The 23,384-nt window shown below is 39.8% G+C and overlaps 1 protein-coding gene across 3 annotated transcripts in view; it reads right to left on the bottom strand.

The window, feature by feature from the left end:
- Nucleotides 1–719: 719 nt before the first annotated feature.
- Nucleotides 720–23,384, bottom strand: part of snrpb2 (small nuclear ribonucleoprotein polypeptide B2) — a 31,479-nt gene continuing 8,814 nt past the window's right edge. For all 3 annotated transcript variants that reach the window (XM_043709364.1, XM_043709366.1, XM_043709365.1), the window contains exons 3-7: nucleotides 21,148–21,320; nucleotides 11,500–11,634; nucleotides 7,385–7,441; nucleotides 4,357–4,445; nucleotides 720–1,269 (exon numbers count right to left, since the gene is read on the bottom strand). In XM_043709364.1, coding sequence (XP_043565299.1) covers nucleotides 1,110–1,269; nucleotides 4,357–4,445; nucleotides 7,385–7,441; nucleotides 11,500–11,634; nucleotides 21,148–21,320 — 614 coding nt within the window. In that variant the 3' untranslated portion in view covers nucleotides 720–1,109. The remainder of the gene's footprint in view (nucleotides 1,270–4,356; nucleotides 4,446–7,384; nucleotides 7,442–11,499; nucleotides 11,635–21,147; nucleotides 21,321–23,384) is intronic.

Genomic DNA, 23,384 nt, shown 5'->3' with positions numbered 1-23,384 from the left:
CTCAGTACCAAGTATCCAGGAAACATTACAATATATCATGGAAGGGGCAATGTCTGCATTTTAGCCTCCAGCCCATAACGTTTGTACTGCCATTTCTCTTCCGAAAGTATACCCATCTTGGCGAAATTGTGCTGTTCCCTCTGATGGACTTCCATTTGTATCTTTGAGCTTATGCACTTGCATTTTCTGTATCCCTCCTAAACTTCAATAAGCTGTTTTCTAAAACTCACTTTCACAACCACACTTTCATCAGTGACTGTCACCCATTCTGATATAACAACGTGGATTCAAAATGAAGTTGGAAAGTCTACTGTATTTGCTGCTCACAATACAGGTGACACCAAACCTAGATTGAATTATTGCTTTGCAGAACACTGCCATTCTGTAAGAATGAACCCAATCTTCCAGTCACTTGTCATTTCAATACACCATCTTATTCTCATTAACATTTCTATCCTAGGCCTGCAGCAGTGTTTCAGTGAAACCCAGCATAAGCTGGAGGAACAGCACCTCATTTTCTGTGTAAGTAATTGAAGTTGTTGAACTCAGTGTTGAGATCTAAATACTGTCAGACCATGAACGCTCTGCTCCTTTTGATTAAACCTCCAGTACCTTGTTTATATGTATACTACTTATTTTCTACCACTCTACATCTGCTGCATTTGAGATGCTGTGTTCTAAGGTTTTGGGGCAGACTGACAAAACAAATTTAAGAATACTTGCAAATTAAATATATATTGTTTACAACTCCTGTACAATTTTAGTCAACTTTCATTATGAGCTACAAAAGCAACACAAGGTCCTGGTTCCAAATTTTACAATAAAGTAACCGTTATCTTGACAAAGTTACTGAAAGACCTACTTTTATTATATAAAACACGAGATCGTTGTTTTCATTCTCAACTACCAGCAGTCAATTTCATTTGCAGAAAATGAAATATTTTCTACTTAATCACATTTCAATTCTTGAGAGACTGCGATGGATAAAAATAGTCCAAAGCTGATAACATCTTCATATGCTTGGTTTTTCTTCTCTCTCTGCGATAAGTAAACCGCAATTAAAATAAAAATAAACAAGTTGGAACATTTTTTCGCCCTGATAACCTTAATTATTTCTTGGCATAGGTGATTTTCATAGCATGAGATGGTGTAATTCGGAATCCTTGCAATGCATCACGTGCAGCACCAGCCTGTCCTTCATTCTCGAATTCCACAAAAGCTATATCATGTCGGCCAGGTACCAAACGTACCTCTTTGAAACCAGGAAACCTATGTTAAAATGCAAACAATTTAGTATTAAAGTAATGCAATTGCTTCAAACTGCAAAAGTCTTTTGATTTGTATTTTTCACATTGATTTGCAAATCTAATTTAATTACTTTCATTATTGATTTAAAATGTACCAAAAGAACATTGGGTAAAGGCTTACAATCCAATAGGGATGCAAGTATTAGATGTCATCCCCTGCAGAATAAAGCAAACTTATGCAATAAGTTCTTAAATGATCACTATGCAACAGTTCTTTGACAGGAACTGAAAGGTGATTTTTACAAATGCTAAGGACACCTGAATCAGTGGAGCATTATAAAAAAAGTCTCAATTTTAATTAATGTTGTGCTTTTGGCTTCAAAATTTGATTGTAAAATATTAAAATATCAATACAGATTACTGTAGATCTTAAGCCCATAAGACATAGGACCAGAAATCAAGCCATTCAGCCCATCAAGTCTGCTCTGCCATTCAATCATGGCTGATAAGTTTCTCAACTCCATTCTCCCACCTTCTCCCTGTAACCCTTTTGTGCTTTTGGCTTCAAAATTTGATTGTAAAATATTAAAATGTCAATACAGATTACTGTAGATCTTAAGCCCATAAGAATAGGACCAGAAATCAGACCATTCAGCCCATCAAATCTGCTCTGCCATTCAATCATGGCTGATAAGTTTCTCAACTCCATTCTCCCACCTTCTCCCTGTAACCCTTGACAATAAAGAACCTATCTATCGCAGTCTTAAGTATACTCAATGACCTGCCATCTACAGCCTTCCATGGCAGTGAATTCCATAGATTCACCACTCTCTGGCTGAAGAAGTTTCACCTTATCTCTGCTCTAAAAGGTCTTCCCTTTACTCTAAGGATGTGCCCTCGGGTTCAGTCTCTCCTACCAATGGAAACATATTCCCAACATCTCCTCTGTCCAGGCCATTCAGTATTCTGCAAGTTTCAATTAGTTTCTCCCTTCCACTCCATTTCGTCACCCACCCCATCCTTCTGAACTCGAGTATAAACCCAGCATCCTCAAATATTCCTCATATGTTAAGCTTTTCATTCCTGGGCTCATTCCAGTGAACTTCCTTTGAACACGCTCCAGGGCCGTGCATCCTTCCTGAGATATGGAGTCCAAAACTACATACAATACTCCAAATGTGGCCTGACCAGAACATTATACAGCCTCAGAAGTATGTCCCTGCTTTTATATTCAAGTCCTCTCAAATAAATGCCATTATTGTATTTGCCTTCCTAATTGATACATTTGGTTTATACCTACGCTCACATAATCCTTTTTCTTTTGGAAATTAACATCAGTAAGAAAATGTGAACAAACATGGTTTATTTTGAAACAACTCAAATTCACCAACTTGAACATGAAATGGAAAGACATCCATTTTATGCCTGCAATTCATCTAATTTGAATTCCTGAATCTCAATTATGCTAATAGAAAACTGACTTCCCACAGGACCCCCAAGAGTAAAAAATAAGTTGGCTGAAACAAAAGGTGAGGCAGCTGCTTGAGCCACAGATTAGTGAACTGCTGGGTAGAGTCAGTTGTACTTTTTGCTTCCTCTCGCCAAAACCCACACTACAAAAATTCCTTTTGTTACATTACAACAACCTTGAACATTAATTACTTCCTACAGAGATCAACCCAAAAGTTACTTCCACAGCTGTCCAGAATTCATTCCATTATTCAAGTGTTCTGGTTACTCTTTGACGTAACATTTTGAAAGAATCTTTCTCTCCGCTTTGTGACTGAGTGACCTCTAAATTTTATTCAGTAACACATCTAAGGATGTCTCAGCTAATACTAACTGCCAAGCCAACTCTGGTGTTCGCTTTCAGTCACAGGACTCTGAGGGGCCATTTGATATCTTTTGCTAGGTAAAAGATGATAATCTTCCAGAGTCCATTAAATATGGCAAATGAAGTGGAGCTTAAAATGCAGGACAACTGACAGACATCTGTGGGATTCCTCAATCTGCTGAGATATAATCCACACCAAAAGCAAAGCTGTTTGCTTCTCAGTAAACATACACAAATTAAACAGAACACTTCATACCGATTGCCAATATATGAGACAATTTGGCGCATTGTTGGATGGTCTCAAACAAAAATAATTTATTTTATTTTCAACAAACTTTGATTCTGTAGCTCATATGAGTAATTCATTAGTTTACAAACCTTTCTCCAGACTCCCTAGGTCCACTAAGAAATCCTAAATTGACAAAGCTTCTTCCAGCTGGCTTTCATCTGGAAACTGCATTCATAATTTAAAATCTTTTATTGAAGGGAGACCCTCTGACTCTAGCATAAACTTAACAATAGGTTATCCATTGTTTTCAAATGTTTCACTACCAACTTCAAACTTACTGAGTAAACACAGGCTACATTTTAAGTGCAACAAACCCAGGCATTGTGTGAATGGCACTGACAGAGTTGCATTTGTCTGTTTCTCAACCAGAGTCCCATATTTACCTAGAGTTAAAATTTTAATGAAAGGTTACATTCCAGAACAAAATTTTCATAATGGTTGTGGTAATCAGCAACATTTGTGCATATTCTGACATAACCGGACTTTTAATATGCAAACATACTTTAAATGCAAAACACTGGAGCATAGTTTGTTGGCAAAATAAAATATATTGTCAAAGAGCTCATTTTAAATGGTCTGATTTAAAAGTATTATGTTTTCTTCTGACAGACTAATCCCCAAAGTGGCTCCATTGCAAACAGGAAGACAGAGCTTCAGACTAATTAATTATATGAAACTGCCTATGCTTGGTAAGCACCCTATAGGTACAGAATTTGCATTTTCAGTCCGCAACATAGTTTAGTGTTGGCCAAGTTCATGGCAGTCTTAGGCAAGAATTATATTGCACACATCTCCAATAGACTTACTCTGAAATAATCCATGAAAATGTACATTGACAGTATCATTTCTGACTAATCAAAATAAACACATTTTTATTAATAAATCAAAAATATCCAAGATAAAATTAACATTCCCTTCAATAGAAAGAAAGAGTGTTACAGAAAAAAACCCTGTTAACATTTATCGGAATTTTCATTTCTACTTACTGATTAAACAGCATGGACAACATCATCTCATTGGTCTCTTCAGGTAAATTAGTGAGGAATAGAATGTAGTTGGGTGGATTGTCTGGTACCTTTGGGAGAGAAAGACAAAATGAATGCTTAGGGCCATTATTTCCATTGGATTGAAAACTTGTAATTCACACATCAGAAAGGATGTGCCAGAAATAGCAGTTAAATTTCTTTCATTACACAAATAAAAAGTACATTGTGGACACGTTATATTATCCAAATCCAATCTAACCAAAAAGCTACTGTGAAACCCAAGTTACATGACATAATCAGGAAGATTATTTAAAATGCTAAAAGCATCATACATCCTATGGTCAAAGATGTATAAACAAATACTGGAGAAAATGTACAATGTTACCTCCCACATTGTAGCTATCTGGCTAGAAATGGTCAAAAGATTTTTTATCCATTTCTAGACTTCAGCAACGATGCCCAAGATCAAGAATCAAGTTCTTCTCACTTAATATCTCCCAGAATTGGAATAATTACACTGACTGAAGCCTCTCAGGGGGAGTAGGAACTCCAAACACCAGGAAATGGTGACTGACAGACTGGACAACACATGAATCCCAAGCACCAAGCACCAAGGATTGAAAATGAGCAGCTGACTGGAGCAAGTGGGAACCTTGATCACCAGGATTGAAAAGTGAGGCCACAGGGCTACAGGTATGTGATTGGTTAGTGAGTATTCCAGATTTACACTTTTCCTCCATGATTAATAAATTGTCACTTTCTATCAATGTTCAAAATTAGATAAACTAATAAAAATAGAATATTGCTAGTGCAAAAATATCTTCCTTTCAAAGGGCAACTCTAAAAAGTTCTGCTTTGCTTAGCTCTTCAACTGCTTACCCTGTCAAATGCTGCCTTGACATCAAGCTTGCCTCAACTCTGGAGTTCAGCACTTCTGTCCAACCTTTAGACAGGTTGAGTGGCTCAGAAGAACCCATAGTGAGCAGGTTATTGCTTAGCAAGTGTTGCTCAACAGTGCTGCCAACTAGCCCTTCGTTAATTTTTCTCATGATCAAACGTAGACTGATGGACAGTAATTGGCCTGTTTGGATTTGCCCTCCTTGCTTTAAAATCATGAAAATGCTGAATTGTATTATAGAAATCTTAATTATTTTGAAAACCCGAGTATGATCAGACAGAATCATTGTTTTAAAACAGAAATCACGTTTAACAAATTGTTTTTGGTTTTGATTCTGTAAATGGCCGAGTAAAAGGGAAAACCAGTAAGTGGAGTCTACTTGGATTTCCAAAAGGCATTCAATAAGTTGCCATACAAGTTAACATTCACAGTGATATCTCATTGGAGTATGGCCTATAACTGCATTGTTAGTAGGTTGATTAATAGATAGGAACCTAGGATTACTGATATGTAGTGCATTTAAGCTGTCAGGCTCTAACAAGTCTGCCACAAGAATCAGTACTGGGGCCTCAACTATGAACAACATCTATTAATGACTTAGAAGAAGAGATGGCTTAACTATCCAAGCTTGCTGACAATTCAGAACTCGGTGGAATGAACATAACAATTACAAGAACAGATCTTCCTCTGACCCTCAATTTGATAAAAATCATTACCGATCTTGCTGTGACCTCAGATCCACTTTTCTGCTGACCCCACTTAAAGCTGGACTCCTTTGTCTATCTAAAATTTATGTAACTCAGCCTCAAATAATGTATTCAATGATCAAGCCTTCATTGATCTCAAGGAGAAAAACTAATTTTAACAAAGTGACGACAACACGAGCTATGGAGAGAAAATAGATTCAAAGAGATGTACAGAGGAACCTTGATTATCCAAAAGGACACAGGTGGGGAGTATTTCGTTCGTTTAATCAAATTCCAGATAATCAAGTGCCCGATCACATAGTTTAGCCACGCATCAGCATCTTGCGAGCTTGCCGGATAACCTGATATTTCGGATAATTGAATGCCGGATAATCGAGGTTCTTCTGTAATAAGGTTAAATGATTGGACAACACGCTGACAGATGAGTAGGGTTGCTGCGAAAGCACAGCTGGCCAGGCAGCAGAGGAGCAGGAGAATTGACGTTTTCGGCAAGAGCCCTTCATCATGAATTCCTGATGAAGGGCTCTTGCTGAAAACATGGATTCCCCTGCTCTTCGGATGCTGCCTGGCCTGCTGTGCTTTTCCAGCACTCCATTCTTGACTCTGATCTCCAGCATCTGCAGTCCTCACTCTCTCCAAGCTGACAGATGAGCAAAACATGGGGAAGCGATAGATTAATTACTGTACATTGGTATTAAGAATACAAAAGCAAAATATCTTTTGAAATTAATTAAATTTTAAAATACTTATGTCCAGAGAAACATAGGTCTATGCATCCAAAGTGTGTGTACAGTTACATATAGGAATGAGGAAGCCAAATAGCAGAAGGCTTTTATTTGAAGAAGATTGGAATCCTGAGGAATGATAAAGGAAATCTTACCACAATTGGGCTTTCCTAAGATCATATCTGGTGTACCATTCAGTTTGTGTCTCTGTAACTCAGGAAAGATATATTTGTCTAGGGGGCAGTACAGCAAAGATTCAATTTTAGTTGGTTCTGGTGATGTCAAGATATCCTTTGAGGAAGGGTCAAATAAACTGAGCCTATACTCTCTGGAATTTAAAATAATGTACTGTCACCCACTGAAGCACTATCATGAATGTCTACCCTGTCGAGCCCAAAGAGATGGTTTCTCCCGGTGGTACGTATAGCATGCAGGGCAAAGTCTCAGGGTAACAGGATGAATCAGAAAGAAATAAGGAGGCAAAACAATTCTTCACTCAATCTTTGAAATACTGTGGATGTTTCCATTGTTGAATATGTTCAAAGCCAGGAGACAGACTGATATTTTTGTAAATCTAGAGAAATCAAGGGATAAGATGATAAACAGGCAAGGAAGTGGAAATGAGACAGAAGATCAGCACAATCATTTTGACAGTGTGATCTACTCCCACTCCCATTTGTCAAGTCCTTAAAGCATACCTGATTTGTTGAGGCGGTGGTCTGGTTAGAATTTGAAGTCGCCACCTGTGCTGTTACCTAAAATTAATGAGTCACATTAAGTTCCAGAGTATACAAAACAATCTCAGACCACTGAAATTCTCATTTTATGCAAGCCACTACCAAAGTGCTATGACGAAAAGAAAGAAGAAGAATGCTAGAGAAACTCAGCAGATCTGGCAGCATCTATGGAGAAAGAAACAGACAGTTGATGTTTTAAGTCTCGTATGACCTGTTCTGTAGACTCATACCAGACTGGAAATATTAATTCAACTTCTCTTTCCACAAATGCTGCCAGACCTGCTGAGTTACTCCAGCATCCAGATTTCCAGCATCCACAGTACAGCAAACTTCTTTTTAACAGGCATCTTATGAACCAGCCCTCTCTATAAAACTGGCAAAAACTATATACCTGAAATACCAGAAGTTTACTGTATTATCGCAATCTCCACAATGTCTAAGTTTTAAGCTGTAGGTGCTAGTGAGAAGGATCTCTGCCACTAAGTTTTATATAAGGCAAAGTTGCAATATTATGCAAGTGATTTATGCTGTAAATAAATTACAACTGTAATGTGTAAGCCCCCTGTCCTGCTTCTCTATTATTTTGTGTTTTTAGTTTGATTATGCTGACCCCTTGATTATCCAAAATATTTGATCAATAGGTGCCAGTTAATAAAATGTTTGCTGTATTTTGCTTTTATTGGAATATGAGTAAACAAAACCAAGCAATTTAGCATAAAACAATACATTAGTACAGCATATTCTAGTTAAAACAAATTTACAAATGTTTCACTTTAAAAACAATCTGCACTATGATTGGAAATATATTAGTAACACATTAAGTAATTGTCACAAAAAGTCTTGTCCATGGTGTGACTTAACTAAAATAATCCCTTGAAATAGAGATTAATACTTGCACCATCAAGGTGCACTGAAATAATTATATTTTAAAACTAAAATCAGCCTCATTTGAAAAAGGTAGGACTTACTGTGTTTTACAACAGTGAGAAAGCACTTTTAAATGTGTGACTAACAAGGAAACTTTTCAAAAGGTTTTAAAAAGGTGAAGTTGTAAGCAAAAACATTTACTGCAAAGGCACATCTAAATCAGTTCAGTGCAAATTAATAAACATTATAACTGATGGCTGGCTATTCAAAAAAAATATTAATTCCCCACCCTGCAAAGCAAGCTGCACAGCCATATTTATTACACAATTGAGAAAGTGAGTACAGAAGAAATCGCAGGTCTTTCAGCTCAGAGTTCTAATCAGGAAACATCAGTGGCAGCTCAACCTGCACAATTTCATCTTTCGCACAATCTTTCAGCTGAACACATGAAATAAGATGGCTTTTAGTTAATCAATTTATATTTTGGATTTATTGAGGTAAATAGGAACAGCAACACGCCATTCAGCCCCTTGAGCCCGTTTTGCCATTCAGTGCAATTGTGGCTGATCTGTGGCTGAACTCCATAAACCTGCTTTCGACCTATAGCCCTAAATACCTTTGCTCAACAAAAAAAATCTCAGACTTAAAATTAATAACTGATCCAATATCCACTGTTACGTTTCGAAGGGAGTTCCAGATGTTTACCTCCCTTGTGTGTTGAAGTGCTTAACATTTGTACTGAATGGCGTGGCCTTAATTTTTAGGCAATAACTACCTAGTTCTATAATTCCCAGCTAAAGGAATAGATCATCTTAATCTACCCTGTCTTTGAACATAATATAAAATCTTGAAGATTGAGCTGCTGGAAAACATTTCAATTTACAACTACGAAGTCCTTTAAGAAAGGAGCTTGACAGGATACACAGACGCTATAGCATTACTGGCATCTCACCAAAGGCAAGATATGTTAGCATCAACACCTTTTACAGTTAGGATTTACTTTAGGCAGAAATGGGTAATTACTAGACACTCTAAAAACCACAAGCTAGAGGTAATGTTGGACAGTTCTGTGCGAAAGAAAACTATCAAATTCTTATCCATCATCTGCTTTTTATCATTTATATAAATGATTTGGATGTAAACATAGAAGGTATGGTTAGTAAGTTTGCAGATGACACCAAAATTGGAGATGTAGTGGACAGCAAAGAAGGTTACCTCAGATTACAACAGGATTTTGGTCTGATGGGCCAATGGACTGAGGAGTGGCAGATGGAGTTTAATTTAGATAAATGTGAGGTGCTGCATTTTGGGAAAGCAAATCTTAGCAGGACTTATACACTTAATGGTAAGGTATTGCTGAACAGAGACCTTGGAGTGCAGGTTCCTTGAAAGTACAGTCGCAGGTAGATAGGATAGTGAAGGAGGCATTTGGTATGCTTTTCTTTATTGGTCAGAGCATTGAGTACAGAAGTTGGGAGGTCATGTTGTGGCTGTACAGGACATGGTTAGGTCACTTTTTAATTTAGATAAATGCGAGGTGCTGCATTTTGGGAAAGCAAATCTTAGCAGGACTTCTACACTTAATGGTAAGGTCCTGGGAAGTATTGCTGAACAGAGACCTTGGAGTGCAGGTTCCTTTAAAGTACAGTCGCAGGTAGATAGGATAGTGAAGGAGGCATTTGGTGTGCTTTTCTTTATTGGTCAGAGCATTGAGTACAGAAGTTGGGAGGTCATGTTGTGGCTGTACAGGACATGGTTAGGTCACTTTTGGAATTCTGGTCTTCCTATCGGAAGGATGTTGTGAAACTTGTAAGGGTTCAGAAAAGATTTAAGGATATTGCCAGGGTTGAAGGATTTCAGCTAAAATGAGAGGTTTAACAGGCTGGGACTGTATTCCCTGGAGCATCGGAGGGTGCTCAGAGGTTTATAAAATGAGGGGCATGGCTCGGGTAAATAGGCAAAATCTTTTCCTGGGATGGGGGAGTCCAGAACTAGAGGGCATAGGTTTAGGGTGAGAGGGGATATATATAAGACCTAAGGGGCAACGTTTTCGTGCAGAGAGTGATGCATGTGTGGTATGGGCTGCCAGAGGAAGTGGTGGAGGCTTGTACAATTACAACATTTAAAAGGCATCTGGATGGGTATATGAATAGGAAGGGTTTGGAGGGATATGAGCCGGGTGCAGGCAGGTGGGGCTAGATTGGTTGGGATATCTGATCAGCATGGACGAGTTGAACCAAAGGGTCTATTTCTGCGCTGTACATCTCTATGACTCTATGTGGTCGGATCAAAGTCCTATACAACCGCAAGCTGACCTGCCAACTCTTGCACTCAATACCCCATCCGATGAAGGATAGCATGCCATATGACTCCTTGACCACTCTATCGACCTGCGGTTTCCATCTTCAGGGTCCAGCATTCTCTGACACAGTCTCTTTCACTATCTGCTACTTCACCATTGCACTGAGTTTAGGAGTTTAGAGTTGGGAGGTCATATTGCTACTGTACAGGACATTGGTTAGGCCACTTTTGGAATATTGTGCACAATTCTGGTCTCCCTCCTAGGAAGGATGTTGTCAAACTTGAAAGGGTTCAGAAAACATTTACAAGGATGTTACCAAGGTTGGAGGGTTTGAGCTGTTAGGAGAGGCTGAATACACTGGGGCTATTTTCCCTGGACTGCCAGAGGCTGAGGGATGACTTTATACAGATTATATAATCATGAGGGATATAGATAGGCTAAATAAACAAGGGCTTTCCCCAGGATAGGGACTCCAAAACTAGAGGGTATCGCTTTAAGATGAGGGGAGAAAGATTTAAAAAGGGACCTAAGGGGCAACTTTTCATGCAGAGGGTGGTGTGTGTATGGAATGAGCTTCCAGAGTTGGATGAGGAGGTTGGTACAATTACAACATTTGGGTGGATACATGAATAGAAAGGGTTGAGAGGGATATGGGCCAAATGCTGGCAAATTGGACTAGATTAATTTAGGATATCTAGTTGATATGGACGAGTTGGAGCATGTTTCTGTGCTGCATTGCTCTGTGATTATAAAAATCGGAGTTCTGTTCCTTCATCAGGTGGTTGTGGAGTATAAGATCATACAACAGAATTTACAGCAAAAGATCTATAGCAAAATCCATGACTATCTTTTGAGTAGTAAGTCACAAACCAACAGAAAATTGCTTTGAATAAAAAATGTAGCTTACTTGATTAGCTTTTTTGTTTGCAGCAGCTTGTTCTTGGTTTTTGGCCTTTTTCTTCTCTTTTTTCTTTTCTTTATCAGCAAAGGTGCCCCTCATTTTTGAAATTATATCCGAGTCAGTCTTTGCATACTGAATTCGCTGAGGAAAAAAATTAAGAAATTACTATTACTTTTTTAATAGGTTATACCATCCTCCTATGTTTGTGATTTAAGCAGTCCCTTATCCAGATCACAGCGAATGCTTCAGTGGCATAAAGTTTAAAGGAATGATATGAAAAAATGCAAATCCGGGTTGGGCTCTACATTTGCCACGAGTTGTATTTGTTATACAGATCCCAATAAGCAATTATCATAATCAGTGGATAACATTTTAAAAATATATATTACTCCTTTCCCTTCCCAACTGAAACTCAAATGATTTTGTAAAAAACTAGGGATTTACAATTTTGCATACATGGGGAGCACAAAACAAAGTCAAATTTAACCTTTAGATTCTCTATCAGACTTTCACCAAAGTGGACCAAATCCCAACGAAAAAAACAAAAGCAAAACACCTTTTGATGTGTGGAAATATAGAATCATAGAGTCACACAGTGATGTGTGGAAACTAATGCTTCAGTCCAGCTTGCCCATGCTGACCACGTTCCTAATTTAAATTCGTCGCACTTGTCTGCGTTTGGCCCATATCCCTCCAAGTCGTTCCTATTCACGTACTTATCCAAATGTCTTTTACTATTAGGGAAGGCAATGGCCTAGTGTTAGTAATTGCTAGATTATTAATCCAGAAACCCAGGTTTGAGAATCCCACCATAGCAGATGGTGGAATTTGAATTCAATAGAAATTACTTTAAGAAACAAACAAAAAAAAAGCCTAGAATTAGGAAACTACTGACGACCATGAAATCATTGTTGATTGTCAGAAAAACGGATCTAGTTCACTAATGTTCTTGAGGAAAGGAAATCTGCTATCTTCACCTGGTCTAGCCTACATGACTCCAAACCCACAGCAATGTGGTTGACGCTCAACCGCCCTCTGAAATAGCCTAGCAAGCCATTGAGTTGTACTAATTGCGATAAAATCTCAAAGTATCACCTGGCATCAGTCTAGACATTCAAAAAGACAATGGCAGAAACAGCCCTGCTAAGAAATGACCCCGCAAAGTCCTCCTTACTAACATCTGGGGGCTAGTGTCAAAATTGGGAGAGCTGTCTCAGACAAATTAAGCAACAGCCTGACATAGTCATGCTCACAGAATCATACTTTACAGACAAATGTCCCAGACAGCATCATCACCATCCTTGGATATATCCTGTCCCACCAGCACAAGGTGGTGGCACAATGGTATACAGTCAGGAGGGAGTTGCCCTGAAAATCCTCAGTGTTGACTCCGATCACATGAAGTTTCATGGCTTCAGGTTAAGCATGGGCAAGGAAACCTCCTTCTCATTACCACATACCATCATTCCTCAGCTGATGAATCGCTACACCTCCGTGTTGAACAATGAGGAAGGACTGAGGATGGCTAGGGCACAAAATGCTTATGCCCGAAACGTCGATTCTCCTGTTCCCTGGATGCTGCCTGACCTGCTGCGCTTTTCCAGCAACACATTTCCAGCTCTGATCTCCAGCATCTGCAGACCTCACTTTCTCCTGGAGGATTTCAATGTCCACCAAAAGAGGCTCTGCAGCAGTATTACCCAACAAGCTGGTCAATTCCTAAAGGACATACTTGTTAGACTGGGTCTGCGGCAGGTGGTGAGAGAACCAACAACAGTGAAAAACAGTCAACCTCATCCTTACCATTCTTCCAGCAGCAGACATCTGTCCATGACAGTATCAGTCAGAGTGACCACCGCACAGTCCCGCCTTCACATTGAGAATAACGTCCATGTTGTGTGGCTTCATCACTGTGCTAAATGAGACAGACTTCGAACAGAGCTGGCAATTCAAGACTGGGAATCCATGAGGTGCTGTCAGCCATCAACAGCAGAATCATACTCCAGCACAATTTATAACCTCATGACCCAGCATATCCCCCACTTAACCATTACCTGGGGTATCAACCCTAGTTCAATGGAGTGCACAGGAGGACATGCCAACGGTAGCACCAGGCATACCTGAAAATAAGGTGTCAACTTGGTGAAGTCAACAAACAGAACTATTTGCATGCCAAACAGCATAAGCAGCAAGTGATAGACAGAGCTAAGTGATCCCACCAAAGATCAGATCTAAGCTCTACGGTCCTGCCACACCCAGTCACGAATGGGGTTGGCCGATTAAACAACTCAGTGGAGGAGGCAGCTCCACAAATATCCCCATCTTCAAATGATGGAAGAGCTAAGAACATCAGTGCAAAAGTAAAGGTGAAGCTTTCGCAGATACCAGTTTTCAGCCAATTCTCTTCACATCACATGATATCATGGAACGGTTGGGAGGCACTGGATACTGCAAAGGCTACAGGCCCTGACAGCATTCCGGCAATTGTACTGAAGACTTGTGCTCCAGAATGTGTTGCTCATCTAACCGAGCTTTCCAATACAGTTACAACACTGGCATCTATCCAACAATTTTGGAAATTGCACAAATATGTCCTCAACGTAAAAAGCAGGACAAATCTAACCCAGCTAATTACCACCCCATCAGTCTACTCTCCATCATCAGGAAAGTGATGGAAGTGTCAGTGCTATCAAGCAACATCTGTTCAGCAATAACCGGTTGAGGGACGCCCAGTTTGGGTTCCACCAGGGCCACTCAGTTTCTGACCTCATTCCAGCATTGGCTCAAACATAGACAAAAAAAAGAGATAAATTCCAGAAGTGAGGGGAGAACATCAAGGTTGTATTCAACCAAGTGTGGTATCGAGAGCCCTAGCAAAACTGGAATCAGTGAGTAATGGTAAACTCTCCAGTGGTTGGAGTCATAATCGAAACATAGGAAGACTGTAATGGTTGTTGGAGGTCAGCCATCTGAGCTCCAGGTCATCTCTACAGGAGTTCCTCAGAGTAGTGTCCTAGGCCCAATCATCTTCAGCTACTAAGTCAATGACCTTCCTTCCATAAAAGGTCAGAAATAGGGATGTTTGCTGATGATTGCACAATGTTCAGCATCATTTGCAACTCCTCAGGTACTGAGGCAGTCCATGTTCAAATGGAACAAGATCTGGACAATGTACAACATTGGGCTGACAAGTGGCAAGTAACATTCGCACCATACAAATGGCAGGCTATGACCGTCACCATAAGAGACAATCAATCCACTGTCCCTTGTCATTCAATGGCGTTACCATCACCGAATCCCCTACTATCAACATCCTGGGTGGTTACCATTGACCAGAAACTCAACTGGACTCACCAAATAAACAATGGCTAGGTCAGACGCTAGGAATACTGCAGCGAGTAATGCAAATCCTGACTCCCCAAAGCCTATCTGCCATCTACAAGACAAGTCAGGAGGGTGATGGAATACTCCCCACTTGCTTGGATGAATACAGCCCCAAAAACACTCGAAGCTTGACACCATTCAAGGACAAAGCAGCCCACTTGATTGGCACTACACCCACAAGCATCCACTCTCCAACATTGACGCTCATTAGCAGCAGTGTGTACTATCTACATGATGCACTGCAGAAATTCACCATAGATCCTTAGACAGCACCTTCCAAACCCATGACCACTTCAATCTAGAAGGACAAGAGCAGCAGATATATGGGAACACCATCACCATCAAGTTCCCCTCCAAGCTACTCACCATCCTGCCGTTCCTTCACTGTGACTGGGTCAATATCTTGGAATTCCCTTCCTAATGGCATTGTGGGTCAACTCAGAGCAGATGGACTGCAGCAGTTCAAGAAGGCAGCTCTCCATTACCTTCTCAAGGGCAACTTGAGACTGGCAATAAATGTTGGCCAGCCAGCAACACCAATACCCTATAAACGAATAAATTTTAAAAACGTCGTAATTGTACCTGCAACCACCACTTTGGCAGTTCATTCCACACTCAAACCACTGCGTAAGAAAGTTGCCTCTCATGTCTTCTGAAAAATCTTTTTCCTCTCACCTTAAAAACATGCCCGCTAGTTTTGAACTCCCATCCTAGGGAAAAAGACTCTTGCTGTTCATCTTATCTATACCTCTCTTGCTTTTACAAACTTCCATAAGGTCACCCCTCAACCTCCTAGCCTCCAGTGAAAAAATCCCAGCCTAACCAGCCTCTTTTTATAAATCAAACCCTCAATTTCCAGCCACATCCTGGTAAACCTTCACTGAAACTTCTCCAATTTAATACCTTTCTGTAGTAAGGCTACTAGATCTGTACACAGTAATCTCACCAACATCCTGTTTAACCTCAACAAGACATTCCAACTCCTATGCTCAAATATCTGAGCAAAGGTGGCAAGCGTATTAAATGCTTTCTTCCCAACCAAAACAAATTCCTTCAAGAAAATGAAAATTCTCTGTAGAAACTTTGTCAGAAATCTAAACAACTCTCAACTGAATGGCTACATTTGCTAATATCCTTCTCTTGACCATATTGAAAATTTTATGAATTTCATCACAGTACTGAAATTAGTAAATGGTCAGAAAAAATTACTTTGTATTTAAATATAGTAATTTTTTTTGGAAGTTATCAGTACCAATTCTTATCTGTTATGGTATTCTCATTAAAATGAGGAAAGGAATGACTGCTCCAGAGGAAAAAAGAGATTAATAAAACAGAAGTTACGCAAACATAAAGGCTATGAGCTGATCCAGCATAGAAGCAAAATTTCAGGCTCATTCATTAGTCCACAGTGATCTTAGTCAATCTAATAGTACAGGAACTACAGCTGGCTTCAGTTGTCCTCACAAACTTAAAATGGTCAGGTTACCAGCATTATGTCTATAATCGTAGCTTGCATTTGTGAAGCATTTCTTCAGTTTATGCATGACATATATTACAGCACATTACATGAAGGCAAGGAGAATGGTGAGAGTTAACATATGTTTAGCAAAGTTTTTTTTAAAAAATCTAAATTTTAAAATATAGGGAAAAGCTCACAAATACAGTGGATGGTATGAATTGCTTTAAAATTCAAAGATTTGTCAGAATGGAAATATGCAGTACAGAACAAAATCTACACAGGTAAGTTAGTTTAATATCAACAATGCTCTTGTATGGGAAGGGGGTACCCAACTAAGTCCCATAAACTAGCACTTTGCATTGCACTAGCATTGTCTTTTAATTTGTTCTTCGAATGCTGCAATCCTTTATGTCAGTGAGGGGAATTCAAGATTCTGACCCAGTGAAGAAACAGCAATATTGTTCCAAGTCAGGATGATGCACATTGTGGAATGTAACTTGGAAACAGTGGCATTCCCTGTGCATCTCCGGCTCATTCTTCTAGATTCTGATGGTATAATTAAAAGGAGTCTTGTAGATGATACAAATGCTACCACTTTACAACATTGGAACAAAGAAGATGTGTAGCTCAGGTTGAGCTTCTGGATGTAGGTTTGCTCGCTGAGCTGGAAGGCTCATTTCCACACATTTCGTCACCCTACTAGGTAAAATCTTCAGTGGGCCCCCGGGCGAAGCGCTGCTGCTGATGATTTCTGCTTTCTATTTATATGTTTGGGTTTCTTTGGGTTGATGATGTCATTTGCTGTGGTGATGACAGGAAATGACCTCACCAACCCAAAGAAACCCAAACATATAAATAGAAAGCAGAAATCAGCAGTAGCAGCGCTTTGCCCAGGGGCCCACTGAAGATTTTACCTAGTAGGGTGACGAAATGTGTGGAAATGAGCCTTCCAGCTCAGCAAGCAAACCTACATCCAGAACTGGAACAGAGTTTGAATATTGATAGATAAGGTGCCAAACAGATGTTCTAATGACAAGTATTTTTAATTCCACTGACCTCCAACATGCTTACTAGTAATATATTTCATTTAAGCTTCCAACCAATTTGCCAAATGCCTGTTTTTCATCTGTTCTGTTAACACTATCTTTGTATTACTTTCTGAAAGATCATGTTACTTAGAGTCATAGGTGTACAGCACGGAAACAAACCCTTTGGTCCAACTCGTCCATGCTGACCAGATAGCCGAACCCAATCTAGACCCACGTGCCAGCACACAGGCCATATCCCTCCAAATCATTCCTACACATTCCCCATTCAGATGCCTTTTAAATGTTGCAATTGTACTCGCCTCCACCACTTCCTCTGGCAGCCCACACCACTACACACACGCCACCCTCTACATGAAACAGTTGCCCCTTAGGTCTCTTTTATATCTTTCCCTTCTCACTCTAAACCTATGTCCTCTGGTTCTGGATTCCCCAACCCCAGGGAAGAGACTTTGTCTATTTACCCTATCTATGCTCCTCAATTTTATAAACCTCTATAAGGTCACCCCTCAGCCTCCGACGCTCCAGGGAAAACAGCCCCAGCTTGTTCAGCCTCTCCTTATAGCTCAAATCCTCCAACCCTGGCAACATCCTTGTAAATCTTTTCTGGACCCTTCCAAGTTTCACAACATTTTTCCAATAGGAATGAGACCAGAATTGCACACAATATTCCAAAAGTGGCCTAATCAATGTCCTGTGCAGCCATAACATGACCTTCCAACTCCTGTACTCAGTACTCTGTCCAATAAAGGAAAGCACACCAAATGCCTTCTTCACTATCCTATCTAATTGCGACTGTACTTTCAAGGAGCTATGAACCTGCACTCCAAGTTCTCTTTGTTCAGCAAACTCCCTAGGACCTTACCATTAAGTGTATAAGCCCTGCTAAGATTTGCTTTCCCAAAATGCAGCACTTTGCATTGATATAAATTAAACTCCATCTGCCACTCAGTCCATTGGCCCATCAGATCAAGATCAAGATGGTGGGCGGCATGGTGGCACAGTGGTTAGCACTGCTGCCTCACAGCGCCTGAGACCCGGGTTCAATTCCCGACTCAGGCGACTGACTGTGTGGAGTTTGCACGTTCTCCCTGTGTCTGCGTGGGTTTCCTCCGGGTGCTCCGGTTTCCTCCCACAGTCCAAAGATGTGCAGGTCAGGTGAATCGGCCAAGCTAAATTGCCCGTAGTGTTGGGTAAGGGGTAAATGTAGGGGTATGGGTGGGTTGCGCTTCGCCAGGTCGGTGTGGACTTGTTGGGCCGAAGGGCCTGTTTCCACACTGTAATCTAATCTAATCTAATCTAATCTAATCCCGTTGTAATCCAAGGTAACCTTCTTCGAACCTGCACTCCAAGGTCTCTTTGTTCAGCAAACTCCCTAGGACCTTACCATTAAGTGTATAAGCCCTGCTAAGATTTGCTTTCCCAAAATGCAGCACTTTGCATTTATATAAATTAAACTCCATCTGCCACTCAGTCCATTGGCCCATCAGATCAAGATCCCGTTGTAATCCAAGGTAACCTTCTTCTCTGCCCACTACACCTCCAATTTTGGTGTCATCTGCAAACTTATTACTACAGAGGAAAGTTGATTATCGGAATGATTTCCCACGCACAAAGCCATGTTGACTATCCCTAATCAGTCCTTGCCCTTCCAAATACATATATATCCTGTCCCTCCAACAACTTGCCCACCATCGACCTCAAGCTCACTGGTCTATAGTTTCCTGGCTTGTTCTTACCACCTTTCTTAAATCATGGCACCATGTTAGACAAGCTCTAGTCTTCCAGCACCTCACCTGTGACTATCGATGATAGAAATATCTCAGTAAGATACCCAGTAATCACTTCTCTAGCTTCCCACAAAGTTCTAGGGTTTCAGCACAAGTAGTCATTAGCCTTTACATGGGAAATCCATATCTCACAAACTTCATTGTGTTTTTGAAGAAGTAACAAAGAGGATTGATGAGAGCACAGCGGTAGACGTGATCTATGTGGACTTCAGTAAGGCATATGAAAAGGTTCCCCATGGGAGACTGCTTACTCTGCCTCGGTTCCAATCCAACTGTTCAAGCAGATGCTCTCTTCTCACTTTTAATCCCATCAGCCTCCAGTCTACACAGATCCTATCAGCAATCAAGTCACAATTATGCAACAAAACACACCATTATCCCGTCTCCAACTTCCACAAGGACTCTTGTTCACTTTTATATGACTGACTTTCATTTGCCCTTCCCAGCCCTTTCCTGTGCAATCAATGAAGGCAAATCCACATCCTCTCATCCCATTGAGAATAAAAGCCAACAGTTCACATATGTCCTTCAACCTAGCATTCTTTATTCAACACTTATTCTTTTCCACATCAAAAATGCCAGAAAGACAATAATGTCTTTGTAGCTGAATACTTATTTGTTTTCGAGGATGACTGACTGCCCTGTAGCGTGCTACTTGAAGTCCATCTATGTTCACGCAGATTTTATCACGCTTGCAATATTGTTCTAAACAAAGACTGGTGTAAGCTTTCGAAGCTGTGCCTGAACTTTTTGCTGGGTATTGTAGCCTTTAATTTTCATTTCAGACTTTAATTTTAGCCCATTTTCACTTACCGATGAGGAAGGTGGTAGTAGTGCAGAGCCTGATTCAAGTTTGTGCACAGACTCAAAATATAACTGGGGCGAGGTATATGAAATCCTGCTGATAACTCAGTTTTTATTTCTATTTCCCAGTTCTCAGAGTAGGTGTCACTGCTTTAGTTGTTCTGTATTTTTTGTTATATTAATGTTTTTCTATTCTAAATTAGCAGCATTATTTTCCAAATAAACAAACCAATACAAGTCCTAATTTTCTTAAGCAGAAAAAGTTATATTTTCTTAATCAAGCAATATATATCATTTTCTAGCTATTAAAGTCAAAATTTCAGACATGTCTTCCAACCCAATTTTGTAAGTTGTAATTTAAAATTGTGCATTTGAAAAGGCAATACCCATAGCTACATCACTGAATCAATATCTTTATGCTGTGACATGGCCAGAATACAAAAGGGACCTTTAGCTAATGAAAAATTTAGATGAGTTTTAGAATTGAATTGCTCGTTAAAAGATAGATTATCCAATTAAAATCATTTATTAAAAAACAATGGGTTTCCTGACTGCCCAAGAAAAATTAGAATTGTATTTTTAATCTGAAGACATTACAGGTTTTTGATGCTTTGCTTTTCCCACAATGCAAAGGCACAGAGAAATAAGAGGAGAAAGTGAGGTCTGCAGATGCTGGAGATCAGAGCTGAAAATGTGTTGCTGGAAAAGCGCAGCAGGTCAGGCAGCATCCAGGGAACAGGAGAATCGACGTTTCGGGCATAAGCCCTTCTTCAGGAAAGAAGGGCTTTCCTGAAGAAGGGCTTATGCCCGAAACGTCGATTCTCCTGTTCCCTGGATGCTGCCTGACCTGCTGCGCTTTTCTAGCAACACATTTTCAACAGAGAAATAAGAACATGGAGACAAATGCCAAAGACGAGTACAATATCAATGGGTATGGTAAAATTGTTTTTAGAAACCCAAACAGGATAAAAACAATCCAAATCTCCTGAACATTGACCAATTTATCAAGCAATGGAGAGCTCTGATCTAAAAGGTGAGCTTGAACTCAACAGCAATGAAGGATAATGTGGCTTATTCTTCCATAGAAGAGTGTAGACTACTACAGACTGGTAATACAAATATCTTTTTACCTACTGGTAATACAAATATCAGCGTGACAGCATTTACTTACCATAGGTTTGCCATAAAATGGGAATCCTTGTATCTGCCGTAAAGCACTCGTGGCACATGTTATCTCTTTAAAAATTACAAATGCTTGTCCTCTCATTTTCATAGTCTTCAATGCTACAATATCAACTATTTGACCAAATTGAGAAAACAGTGCATATAATGCTCTCTTCAGCTCTATGGAGAAAAATAAAAACATGTTTAATTTGCTATACTCATATGCTTTAGAACTGGATATTCACTGTCATTTGGTAGTACAGAACCTGAGCATTCCTAAAAAATGACATTTTGTCAAAACCTTGTTTTGCACTCAGGCCAATTCACAAGAAATACTCAACCAAAACAACAAAATACCCAATAGGCCCACACTTGCAAAAGAGCATTCAATATTAAACGTGATTCCACAATAAGACAACATCTGCAACTTTCTTCTGAACGTGCAAGGCTGACAACCAATTTCAGATTGCGGTTGGGCTCAAAAGTGTGATATATGTATACTGGAAGCTACATACATTAACAGTTAGGGTGTATAATTCTTGCAAATTATCCTGATGAGTGCAAAAAAGATTTTGAAAAAACAAAAGTGTCTATTTTCAGCAATTCTCAATTCTGCAAGGTTATGGGGTAAATGGACATAAGGAATGTCAGATCAGCCATGATCCTATTGAATAGCAGAGCAGGCTTGAGGGTCCAAATGATCTACTCACGTTCCTATTTCTTACACTTGGAATGAACAGATACATACATTCATAATCAAGTTTGAAAAATTGCTAGAAACTCAGAGGTTCACCTTTTCATAACTAGTGGGTATTTTCCCCAAAAACAATCATTCATGGGATGTGGGCTTCACTGGCAGGGCCAACACTTACTGCAGGCTTCTGGAACCAGTCCTTTTGGAGCAAGTACACTCAATGTTATTAGCAAGTGTTTCAGGATTTGGACCAACAACATTAAAGAAAGACAATATTTCCAAGTCAGGATGGAGAGTGGCCTAGAGGGCAACTTGCAGCTGGTGGTGTTCCCATGCATCCAATGCTTTTGTCCTTCTAGATGTTTGTGGTCATGAATGTGGAAGATGCTGTCTAAAGGAGCTTTGGATGAATTCCTGCTGTGCATCTTCCAGATAGTACACACTGCTGGTATTGTACATCTGTCATGAGAAAGTGAATATCTGTGGATGTGGTACTAGCCAATCAAACGCAGTGCTGTGTTTTGGATGGTATCAAGCTCTTAAGCTCTGTTGGATTTATACTCATCCATGCAGGTAAGAGCATTCCGTCACACTCCTGACTTGTGTCCTGCAGATGGTGGATGGGTTTCAGGGAGACAGAAAGCAAGTTAATTACTGCAGAATCCCTCATTAATAATCAGCACTTGTAGCTGTAGTATTTGTATCGCCAGTCTAGTTTCTAGTCAACGGTAACCTACAGAATATTGATGGTGAAGGATTCAGTGACGGTATTACCACTGAATGCCAAGGGGCAATGGTTAGATTCTCTTGTTGGAGATAGTCATTGCTTGGCACTTGGGTGGCATGCATGTTACTTGCCACTTGTCAGCCCAAGTTGCATGTCCATATGCAGCATCGAGAAGTCATGAAAACATCCACATTCTCCCATTTTATTGATATAACATGCCCCGTTCCAGCCTGCTCCTTTCATACAATTTTTGACAAGTTTCTTTTTAAGAAGAAATTTTATCAGCATGACTATATTAATAGTGCTTTCCCTGCAAGAGGAACACTACTGGAAATCAATTCTCAAATCTGTGCTCAAAAATTCCAGCAAAAATGAGTTGAAAAAGCAAAATCAAGCTTTTCATTCAATTACTACTGAAGCTTGTCAAAAAAAAAGCCCACAAAATTTTTAGTTACTCATGCAGTTAAAAGAATCACCAAGGCTTTAGTAATTTTCCATTGAAGTGAGTAACTATAAAACATACCATAAATAAGAACACTGTAAACTCATAACAGTGTTAAGCATTTCCTTAAAATGAGGATAGGAAGCAGAAAGTTGTATTTAATTAGACAATAGGTGCAGGAGTATGTCATTTTGCCCTTTGAGCCAGCACCACCATTCATTATGATCATGGCTGATCATCCTCAATCAGTATCCTGTTCCTGCCTTATTTCCATAACCCTTGATTCCACTATCCTTAAGAGCTCTATCCCACTCCTTCTTGAAAGTATCCAGTGACTTGGCCTCCACAGCCTTCTGGGGCAGAGTATTCCACACACCCACC

The sequence above is a fragment of the Chiloscyllium plagiosum genome, chromosome 19, assembly GCF_004010195.1.
Source record: "Chiloscyllium plagiosum isolate BGI_BamShark_2017 chromosome 19, ASM401019v2, whole genome shotgun sequence".
Classification (NCBI taxonomy): Eukaryota; Metazoa; Chordata; class Chondrichthyes; order Orectolobiformes; family Hemiscylliidae; genus Chiloscyllium; species Chiloscyllium plagiosum.
This window is presented reverse-complemented; position numbering and strand designations above follow the sequence as displayed.